General features: G+C 42.7%; 1 protein-coding gene across 1 annotated transcript in view; it reads left to right on the forward strand.

Annotated features, from left to right (window-relative positions):
• The window catches only part of LOC120937308 (enoyl-[acyl-carrier-protein] reductase, mitochondrial-like), a 122,696-nt gene that overhangs the window by 66,953 nt on the left and 43,638 nt on the right, over positions 1-12,105 (forward strand). Inside the window, exon 4 of the mRNA XM_040350412.1 lies at positions 2,307-2,450. Within this exon, the coding sequence (XP_040206346.1) occupies positions 2,307-2,450 (144 nt within the window). The remainder of the gene's footprint in view (positions 1-2,306; positions 2,451-12,105) is intronic.

The following is a 12,105-nucleotide window of genomic DNA, read 5'->3' on the forward strand; positions in this document are numbered from 1 at the left end:
TTTTCCTCAGTTTAGGCCGATGCGTATTCTTCTACATTTTTTTTGTAAAAAAAAATCGCAATAAGCGTTTATTGATTGGTTTGTGCAAAAGTTATAGAGTTTACAAAATAGGGGAAAGTTTTATGGCATTTTTATTAATATTTTTTTTTTTTTACTAGTAATGGCGGCGATCAGCGATTTTTACTAGTTATGGCGGACACTTCGGACACTTTTGACACATTTTTGGGACCATTGCCATTTTTATAGCGACCAGTGCTATAAAAATGCATTGATTACTATAAAAATGCCACTGGCAGGGAAGGGGTTAACACTAGGGGGCGAGGAAGGTGTTAAGTATGTTCCCTGGGTGTGTTCTAACTGAAGGGGGGATGGAACTGACTAGGGGAAATGACTGATCGCTGTTCATACATTGTATGAACAATCAGGCATTTCTCCCCCTGACAGGACAGATAGCTGTGTGTTTACACCCCTATTGGCTGCTCAGCGAGATGACGTATAGCTATGTGATCTCGCCCAGCAGAGCCGACCTGCCGCCGTATAACTACGGCGGCTGGTCGGCAAGCAGTTAAAAAAATAACTTTTGATCTTCTAGAAATTCAATCAGCTCCTATCTTGTTTAATTGAGTTGAAATCTTAAATAGTGTTATTAGCAATACGCAGTTCACCTCTGTCGAACTACAGAACATCTCCCCAATGTTATGAGAATGAGAAGGAGTGTCTGTAGGTTTAACGCAATTCCTATCCTACAGTGACAACGCCACTCCTCCATTAAATGTACAGTGAGTGTGCTTGGTCCCCTTAGGATAGAAAGTATGCTACTGGCAAGATCACCTGGTGAAATAAAGGGAAAAATAAGAAAATCAATCAAACTACAAGTCTAATGCCGCATACACACCATCACTTTCTGTGAAGTAAAAAATGACGTTTTTGAAACTTCAATTTTCAAAGACGAAGTTGCCTACACACCATCGTTTTCTCACAATGTTCTTGCAAAGTGAGGTTACGTTCCACCACGTTTTACCATTGAAGCTCGCTTCATAAGTAGCTTCTGGGCATGCGTGGATGAAAAAACGTCTTAGAAAACAACGTTTTTTGCTACACACGGTCAATTTCTGTGAAGTAAAAAGTGCACTTTTGAAAAACGACACATAAAATTGAAGCATGCTTCAATTTTTTTTGGTCGTTTTTTACAAGACATAAAACAACGTTTTCCCCCACACACGGTCAATTAAAGTGACGCTTTTAAAAACGTCATTTTTTTTCATCACATAAAGTGATGGTGTGTACGCGGCATATGGACTGATAAACTGGGATAGAAATGTTTTTTGTTCTTGGATTTAAATACCATTAAGGCTCTGTAGAATTCTCACAATTTGGGCTGTTTGCAAAAAATATAGGCCCAGATTCTCAGAAGAGATACGACGGCGTATCTCCAGATACGCCGTCGTATCTCTGTGTTGCGCCGTCGTATCTATGTGCCTGATTCTTAGAATCAGTTACGCATAGATATCTGTTAGATCCAACAGGCGTAAGTCTCTTACGCCGTCGGATCGTAACTGCATTTTTACGCTGGCCGCTAGGTGGCGCTTCCGTCTAATTCCGCATTGAGTATGCAAATTAGGTAGATACGTGAATTCCCGAACGTACGCCCGGCCGACGCAGTAAAGTTACGCCGTTTACGTTAGGCTTTTCCCGGCGTATAGTTGCCCCTGATATATGGTGGCATAAGTGCGGCGTAACAATGTTAAGTATGGCTGTCGTTCCTGCGTCAAAATTTTAAAAAGTTACGTCGTTTGCGTAAGTCGTCCGTGAATGGGGCTGGACGTCATTTACGTTCACGTCGAAACCAATGACGTCCTTGCGGCGTACTTTGGAGCAATGCACACTGGGAAATTCCATGGACGGCGCATGCGCCGTTCGGTAAAAACGTCAATCACGTCGGGTCACAGTACATTTACATAAAACACGCCCCCCTGATCCAAATTTGAATTAGGCGGGCTTACACCGGCCGATTTACGCTACGCCGCCGCAACTTACGGAGCAAGTGCTTTGAGAATACAGCACTTGCCCGTCTAAGTTGCGGCGGCGTAACGTAAATCGGATACGTTACGCCGCCACAGAGATACGCCGCTGGACGAGAATCTGGCCCATAGACAGCTAAAAATCAGCAATTAGGTTATCAGTAGAATGGTAATCAGAATGCCTTTAGGGCTTGTAAATTCATTTATCAATGATCAACAGGCCTAAAATTCTATATGAAGAAACCATAAGCTCACACCTTACACAAGTATTTTCTCACATTTTAGGTACATGGAGGACTGAAGCAGTTTGCAAAGCAAATGAAGTGATTCCAGTTGCCAAAGATATCTCTGTGATAAGCGCAGCCACACTCAGTGTAAACCCATGCACTGCATATAGAATGTTGATGGACTTTGTGGCTCTGAGACCTGGTAAGGCAATCTTTGCACCTAAACAGTCATTGATTTATAATTTGAATACGACCACAATATTTCCACCAGTGTAAAATACATAAAATAACCTATAAAGTAAATTATTTAAATTATACCACATTTCATTATTACATGTCTAAATCATAGCCAAAATGTTCACATCAATCATTCATCACTAACACCAGGGCAGGAAATCAAGAGAAATTTTCCAGCAAGGACACAAACAGAAGGCTAAATCTGAGTAGTTCATCACCTAACTAAAAAATATTTTGAAGAGATTCCAACTTTCTTTTGCCCTCAGAAGCAGGAAGTAATGCCCTGTACACACGATCGGAATTTCTATCGGGATAAACTCCGACGGATTTTTCTGACGGAATTCCCGTTCAAGCTGTGTTGCATACACACTGTCACACCAAATTTCCGACCGTCCAAAACGCGGTGACGTACAACACTATGACGAGCCGAGAAAAATGAAGTTCAATGCTTCCGAGCATGTGTCGACTTGATTCTGAGCATGCATGGATTTTTCTCCGTCGGATTTCCGATTTTTCATCGGTGGAAAAAAAGAGAACATGTTCTCTTTCTAAGTCCGATGGGGCAATTTCATACTATGCATCATTATTCCACTGTTTGGAAACTGTCTATGCAATGTGTAATAAGATGCAACACCATTGTATGTAAATAATAGCTACTTAGGGCCAGATTCAGGTAGAAGTACGGTGGCGTAACGTATCTTAGATACGTTACACCGCCGCAAGTTTTCATCGCAAGTGCCTGATTCACAAAGCACTTGCGATGAAAACTACGCCGGCGGCCTCCGGCGTAAGCCCGCGTAATTTAAATGGGCGTGTGTCATTTAAATTAGACGCGCTCCTGCGCCGGACCTACTGCGCATGCTCCGTTTCGTAACTCCCGCCGCGCTTTGCGCGAAGTGACGTCATTTTTTCGAACGGCGACGCGCGTAGCGTAATTCCGTATTCCCGGACGGCTTACGCAAACAACGTGAATTTTTAAATTTCGACGCGGGAACAGCGGCCATATTTTATACAGCAATACGATTGCTGTGTAAAGTTAAGGCACCAAAAACGACGACTAACTTTGCGACGGGAAACTAGACTAGCGGGGACGTAGCGAACGCGAAAATCCGTTGTGAATCGCCGTAACTCCTAATTTGCATACCCGGCGCTGGTTTACGATGCAAAATCCCCCCAGCGGCGGCCGCGGTACTGCATCTTAAGATCCGACAGTGTAAAACAATTACACCTGTCGGATCTTAGGGATATTTATGCGTAACTGATTCTATGAATCAGTCGCATAGATACTCTGAGAGATACGACGGAGTATCTGAGATACTCCGTCGTATCTCCTTTGTGAATCTGGCCCTTAATATCTCTTCCTTGTCTAAGTCTGGAAGTACAAGACATGTAATACTTCACTTGGAAAGGATTTACAAATGTGATTACTTGTACAAACCTGATTGGCTCAGGAGCAGATGATGATTAGTGGAAAGGAGTTAGCCTCCTGGCGGTGACTCCCCACATCAAATGCATGCCAGGTGACCAGACTTCCATGTGGCATGGGCTTCGGATTTTCAGCTGGACTTCTAGCAATTTAATCTGGACAAAAGTAAATTGCAGGGCCCTGCATGAGAAGTGTTCTGGACATGTGGGTTAATGGGCTTTGGTCAGGTGGATTTAGTAAGGTGGTCTCAGATCAGCATCTGTGCATGTGGTGCAGAAACGTATGTATGCGTGGCTTGGGAAGATATACATTATTGAAGTAGCCCTGGAAAACTTGTTTGTAAGTGAAGTCCTAACTGCCTACATTGGCTATGTGAGTCAAAGCTGAGCAATCTTCTTACACTCATGGGGGTAGATTCAGGTACATTTGCGCTTTTTTTGCGGAGGCGCAGGGCAATGTTTTTGCCCTGCGCCCCCGAAAATTTACTGCGCTGCCCTTGATTCACGGAGCAGTAGCTCCGTAAAATGCGTGGGCGCGCCGGCAAAATGCCCGGCGTAAGCGCGTGCAATTTACATGATCCCGTAGGGGGCGGGAATAATTTAAATTAGGCGCGATCCCGCGCCGATCGTAGAGCGCATGCTCTGTCGGGAAACTTTCCCGACGTGCATTGCGGCAAATGACGTCGCAAGGACGTCATTTGCTTCAAAATGAACGTGAATGGCGTCCAACGCCATTCACGAATCACTTACGCAAACTACGTAAATTTGAAATTTCGCGACGCGGGAACGACGGGTATACGTAACATTGGCTGCCCCTGCTAATAGCAGGGGCAGCCTTACGCGAAAGACGCCGTATGGAAACGACGTAAACTGCGTACGCAGGGCTCGCGTAACGTTGTGAATTGGCGTTAGTATGCAATTTGCATACTATACGCTGAGCACAACGGGAACGCCACCTAGCGGCCATCGCAAGAATGCAGCCTAAGATATGCGGGCATTAGAGCCTTATGCCGCGCATATCTTAGGCTGCAGTCTGCGCAACGAGGTTCCTGAATCAGGAGCATTCGTTACGCTGGGGCAAGTAAGCAATTGCGCTGTGTAACTATGGTTACACAGGCGCAATTGCTTCTTGAATCCAGGCCAGGATCCCTAGGTCTGCAATGTGATGAGGAGCTAAGCATAGAAGAAGGATGCAATAATGGGAAGGGGGAATTTGTATGTGCCTGGATACCAAATGCTAGCATCCTGCTATTAGGAATAACCAGAAGGATGAGACACTGCCTGAACATACTTACTACAGCTATGATACAATGTAACCATTTATTATGAGTAAACAAACACATACAGTATGTAAGTGGCATGCAATATAAATACTTTGCAAACATACATACTGTATATAGTTGAAAATATGTAAAGCAATTAAAAACGTACTCTCCTGAAAACTATGTACAACAATGAGCAGGAAAGCAGAGGAACAAGGCAGGGACAGGTAAACCAGAAACCAGGGTACAGGTAGTAGGACCAGTGAGGAACAAAGAAACCCCATCATGTTTTAAAGGGGTCTCCAGCAACCCATTCACAGCTGGGGGGGGGGGGGTGTTGGGTGAAGAGCTACCAGGTAATCAGAGGCCAGGCTGCCTGAACCCTAAAGAGACAGCTAACTGAAGAGGATCAAGATGGGGGCACTGGCACTTTAACGGTGGACTAGTGCAAGCCCCTCTTTATGTGTATGTTCAAACAAAGTATTTTGGAATGAGTAGGAAAGAACTAGAACCCTGGGAAGTTTTACTGAAGTTTTACTACACAATTAGAAGGATTTTTTCCCTCACATTCCTATTCTGCATACAATAGTTTTACTAGACAGGCAGTTAGGAAAAGTCTACAACAGGGACACAGACCGCAAGAAGACGCTTGTAAAACATCAAATCACACCGCAATGACTTCATGTAACCCTCTTTAAGGTGTGGGTGCTTGACTAAGCAGTGACACCACACAAATGCAAATGTAGAGAGAAAACAAAGATTGTAGCCGCGCTAACCTAACCTACAAATACAGTGGAATGTGTCACTAAAATCGATGAAAGATGATAACGATCCTTAAAAAATAAAGTTCAACAAACCGTGATGTGACACCAAACGCTAGTTGGTGCCGATAAGCCAATAATCAAAGTGACATACAATAGTGAAAAAAGTGACAAATAAGAGTCCAATATTGAATGAAGATCAAGGATGAATATCATGCATGAGTGAATAACATCAACACAAAAATCCACCACCAGAGAGTGCTGACACCTTAAAGGGGTTGTAAAGGTACAATGTATTTTCCTAAATATCTTCCTTTACCTTAGTGCAGTCCTCCTTCACTTACCTCATCCTTCCATTTTGCTTTTAAATGTTCTTATTTCTTCTGAGAAATCCTCACTTCCTGTTCTTCTGTCTGTAACTACACACAGTAATGCAAGGCTTTCTTCCTGGTGTGGAGTGTCGTGCTCGCCCCCTCCCTTGGACTGCAGGAGAGTCAGGATGCCCACTAATACACAGCTCCTTTCTCTATCTGCAACGTAGAGAGCATCCTGACTCTCCCGTAGTCCAAGGGAGGGGGCGAGCACGGCCTTTTATCATGTGATTAGCTGTGTCCAATCACAGCTGTTTCAGATGTAAACAGACTTTGCAGGTTATCCACTGTTATTGGCTCTCCTTTCCTCACACAGAGACAGCACGTTAAGAAAGGTGAGCCGATCTGTGAGTACAGCATTTAAACTGATAATCAGTGCCCTGATTATCATTGCAGCCCCATTAGTGCAGCTTATCAGCATCCATCAATGCATTTTTATCAATGCCCATCAGTGCTGCCTATCTGTGCCCATCAGTGTTGCCTATCAGTGCCCATCCGTGCCACCTCATCAGTGCAGCTTTGTCGCTGCCTCCTCATCAGTGCCCCCTCATCGGTGCTACCTCATCAGTGCACCCTGAATAGTGCCTCCTCATCAGTGCCCATCACTGCAACTTCAGCTTATCAGTGCCCATCAGTGCTGCCTCCTCAGTGCCCATCAGTGCCGCCTCATCAGTGCACATCAGTGAAGGCTCATCAGTGCCCATCAGTGCAAGCTCATCCGTGCAGACTCATCAGTGCCCATCAGTGAAAACTCATCAGTGCCCATCAGCGCAGACTCATTAGTGCCCATCAGTGTAGACTCATCAGCACACACAGAGAAGAAGGAAAATTACTTAACAGAAACTAATGCCGTGTACACACGATAATTTTTCGGCATGAAAAAAACGTTGTTTTTAAAAAATTTCATTTAAAATGATTGTGTGTAGGCTTCACATCATTTTTCGGGTTCTGAAAAACGCCCCAAAAAAATTCGAACATGCTGCATTTTTTAACGACGTTTTAAATGATGTCGTTTTTCGGGTTGTAAAAAATGATTGTGAGTTTGCTTAAATGACATTAAAAACCCACACATGCCCAGAAGCAAGTTATGAGACAGGAGCGGTCGTCCTGGTAAAACTACCATTCATAATGGAGTAAGCACATTCATCACGCTGTAACAGACAGAAAAGCGCGAATCGTGTTTTACTAACACGGAATCAGCTAAAGCAGCCCCGAGGGTGGCATCATCCGCATGGAACTTCCCCTTTAAAGTGCCGTTGTACGTGTTGTACGTCACCACGCTTTGCTAGAGCATTTTTTTAAAACGATGGTGTGTGGGCAACGTCGTTTTAATGATGAAGTTGGAAAAACATAGTTTTTTCTACATGCTGTACGCGGCATAAGACTTTTTTTTTTCAAAATTGGTAATCCGTATTTTTCCGTTTACTTAACAAAAATAAAAACCCTAGTGTTGAATAAATACCGCCTAAAGAAAGCTCTATCTGATAAACATTTAATTTGGGTATAGTGTTGCATTACCGTGCAATTGTCATTCAAAATGTGACAGCCGTAAAAGCTGAAAATAGGCCTGGGCAGGAAGAGAGTGGAAGTGCCCGGTATTGAAGAGATTAAGAAAGATATTTAAATAAACATTTTTGTGCACAGAGTTCAGCTTTAATTTTAAATGTCAAACAAACAGTAGCTTAAATGAACATGGATTAGGTGTCAGGTATAGCATAAATAAATAAATAGGAAAGTCAAGGGCGTCCCTGTTTGTTCTTTTATGCATGTCAGCTAAACCTATCAAACTTATACTGTGGTGACATATGTATGAAGAATATACAGTATCATCTAAAAATTGCTCCTGATCAGTCTGTACTTCTAATGCATATAAGTTTCTGGAAACTATCATTACCAGATGTACTTGAGTACACACACGTACATGACAGTGAGATATATAAATATACGTCTAAAAGTCCCTATGCCTGCACAGCTGGGGTTGTCACACACATCTGAGACATTATCACACAGCTGTCACATTTGTATTCACCTGTCTACAGCACAAGGAAAATTAATACGGCACATATGGTGGAGAATTACACGTTTCTAAATCAGACCCCTGCTTTATGCATCTGTGACTCTCATCTAAAGATTCTGTTCATGGCAGTAGAGTAGCTATAGACTAGCAGAACATAACTATGAACTGTTACATTAATCATTTTAAACAATAAAAAAAACTTTTTTTTTAAATATTCAAAAAAAAAAAAAACATTGTGCAAAATCAAAAAATGTTTATTATGAAACAGTATTAATCCTGACATCATCAGCCTGTGTCTTTTGACACTAAAACACTGCAGGTTAAAACCTCCTTTGATGATATTAACAGATTATAGATTAATAAACTTCCAGCAGAGGTAGTAAGTCAGTTAACAGTAAATGGTTTCAAACATGCCTGGGACAAACATAGATCTAAACTCAGACGAAAAAGTTAACGATAAAAAAAAAATACAAAATATGTATACAAAAAAAAAAAAATGGGCAGACTCGATGGACCACTCGTTTTTTTTTATTTTTTTCTGAATGTGTACTTTGAATTAAAGTGGATGTAAACCCTCCATACACCCAGTGAAGTGAACAGCCTCAGATGATACACAGAGATTAAACAAATCTCCCTACATATATATCTGCTGTGTTCACATTTATATACTGTTTAGAAAGTTCAGATTTTGCTAGGAGATTTTCTCTTCCTGGTTAACACAGAGTGTCATGTCTGGGCATACAACCAAGATAGCTTACATTGCTGATTGGAAGAAAGCCACACACTCCCTCTCATCATAGGCATAGACTCTCAGAACTGTTTAATAATAGGAGCTGCTCCCTGCTAATCTATTTTAGCAACCTCCTTTGACAAAAGATTCTGGCTGCTTTTGTCTTAAAAGCCAAAAAATATGTCAGGAGTTCACAGGCTGATAACAGAGGAACTGTTCAGAAGAGAGCTATGAAGCCTTGTACACAGAGGGCCAGATTCTCATCCAGCGGCGTATCTATAGGCGTGCGTAACGTATCCGATTTACGTTACGCCTCCGCAACTTAGATGGGCAAGTGCAGTATTCTCAAAGCACTTGCTCCGTAAGTTGCGGCGGCGTAGCGTAAATAGGCCGGTGTAAGCCCGCCTAATTCAAATGTGGAACAGGGGGCGTGTTTTATGTTAAATAACCATGACCCAATGTGATTGATGTTTTTCACGAACGGCGCATGCGCCGTCCGTGGACATATCCCAGTGTGCATTGCTCCAAATACGCCGCAAGGACGTATTGGTTTTGACGTGAACGTAAATTACGTCCAGCCCCATTCACGGACGACTTACGCAAACGACGTAACAAATTCAAAATTTGATGCGGGAATGATGTCCATACTTAACATTGGTACGCCACCATATAGCAGGGGTAACTTTACGCCGGGAAAAGCCTAACGTAAACAGCGTATCTGTACTGCGTCGGCCGGGCTTACGTTCGTGAATTTGCGTATCTAGCTGATTTACATATTTCTAGGCGTAAATCAGCATACACGCCCCTAGCGGCCAGCTTAAATATGCAGTTACGATCCAACGGCGTAAGAGACTTACGCCAGTCGAATCTAATAGAAATCTATGCCTAACTGATTCTAAGAATCAGGCGCATAGATACGACGGCACAACTCAGAGATACGACGGCGTATCTGGAGATACGCCGTCGTATCTCCTTTGAGAATCTGGCCCACTGCTGGCAGAGCTTTTTGCAGAGAAAACCGTTCGTGTGTAAGGTTTCTCGTTGAGAAAACTGCCGTGAATCTTGACGAAAAAAAGAGAACCTGCTCTCTATTTTCTCGTAGGGAGTCTCAATTTTCTCATTGTGATTCTCATCAGGCTGGTTTACGACGAGAAAAATGTTTGTGTGTATGCTTTTCCGAGTCTTAAAAACCTGCACATGGTCAGAATCAAGTATGAGACGGGAGAGCACCTTCGGTAAAACCAGCGTTCGTAATGGAGATAGCACATTCGTCATAACAGACTGAAAAGCACGAAGACTGAAAATCGCAAATTGTCTCTCACCAAACTTTTACTAACACGCAGTAACATGAGATTAGCAAAAGCAGCCCCAAGGGTGGTGCCAGTGGAATCGAACTTCCCCTTTATAGTGTCGTCGTACGTGTTGTACATCACCGCGTTTGAGAACGACGAGATGTGTGTGTATGCAAGGAATGCTGGACAAGAATCCCGTCAAGCTTGTGGTATATAAGTGTAGCTATTGTGATGACTCACTGTGACAAAAACAATGTAATAAAATCAAATGTGACAAGAAGATAGAAAAATCTTATAGTCCGTGTGAAAATAAGTAAATAAATGAATAGTCCACCAAGTGTCACAAAATGACTGGAACACAAGCTTCAAAGTGATTCTTATGAAAAAAGTTGTGACTTCTTGTGTAGAATGTGATGACCCGCCACCGATAAAATTGCGAGCTTACCAGAACAAGTGGACTTAAAGAAACTTGTATCTCCATGAGTCTAACAAGCATGAATGGTGATGTTACCGACTGGAAAATCCTTGTTGAGTATACATCATGGCCTCCGATCATCCAAAGTGACAGGTTCAACCGAATGTAAGATGAGCAGTGATATCAAATACACAAACTTGCCCCCAGTGTGTATCAATATTGAGAGGAGATGAAAAAGTAGAAGAAAGGCCACATTGCATAATCTCGTTTTAAAATATGTATAAATTTAATAAGCAATTGCACTTACATTAAGCTGAGATGTATAGCGCTTGTATATACAGATATGGCGGCAGTGGAGTCCTCCTGATGCGTTTCGTGTTACTACACTTCGTCTGGGGTGTTTCTCCACTGCAGCCCACTTCAATCCCCACCATTTATTATTTGCCCAAAATTCACAAACACTTCACACATCCCCCTGGACGGCCTATCGTGACTGGCATAGACTCTGTCACATCACGTATAGGCCTGTTATATAGATCATTATTTACAACCACTTGTTAGACAAACACTATTGTATCTTAAAGATACAGGAGACACTATTTGTTTATTTGAGAACATTGATGTACAGGGAGATTACATCATGGCCACAGCAGATGTGGCCTCCCTGTACACTTGCATACCCCATCTTTTGGGGATTGAGGCCGTTCAATATTTTTTGGCCTGTGAACCATCCCTTGTCCCCTTTCAGTGTGAGTATCTTATAGAACTCTTAGAATTTGCAACCAAACAACTATTTTTGGTTTAACCAGCGCTACTACCTCCAACAACGTGGTGTAGCGATTGGGGCTAAGTTTGAGCCTAGTCTTGCAAATCTTTTTATTGCCAAGTGGGAGGAGGATGTCATCTATGCCCAGGACACTCCATCTCTGGTCCTGTGGGCCAGATACATAGACGACATCCTCCTCCTATGGAATGGTAGCCCCGATTTGTTGAGGGCATTTTTTGATAACTTGAATTTGAATGACAGGGGTATCTCCCTGTCATATGAATCCAGTTCAAGCAAGATTTATTTTCTTGACCTTGAAATAGGGATTGTCAATCGAAAGTTTATTTTCCAAACTTATTTCAAACCAACGGATCGTAGCGGCTTCATCCCTATAGATAGTTGCCACCACCATTCTTGGCTCCGCTCCATTCCCCGAAGCCAATTCCTCAGGTTGCACAGGAATTGCACGGATACAAACACATACCTTGCACAGGCTGAGATCCTTAAACAAAGGTTTATTGACAAAGGTTTTGCAGCTACAGACGTAGATCTAGAACTTCAAAAAACGTTGTTGTTGGATA

This window comes from Rana temporaria, chromosome 4, assembly GCF_905171775.1.
Source record: "Rana temporaria chromosome 4, aRanTem1.1, whole genome shotgun sequence".
NCBI classification, from domain to species: Eukaryota; Metazoa; Chordata; class Amphibia; order Anura; family Ranidae; genus Rana; species Rana temporaria.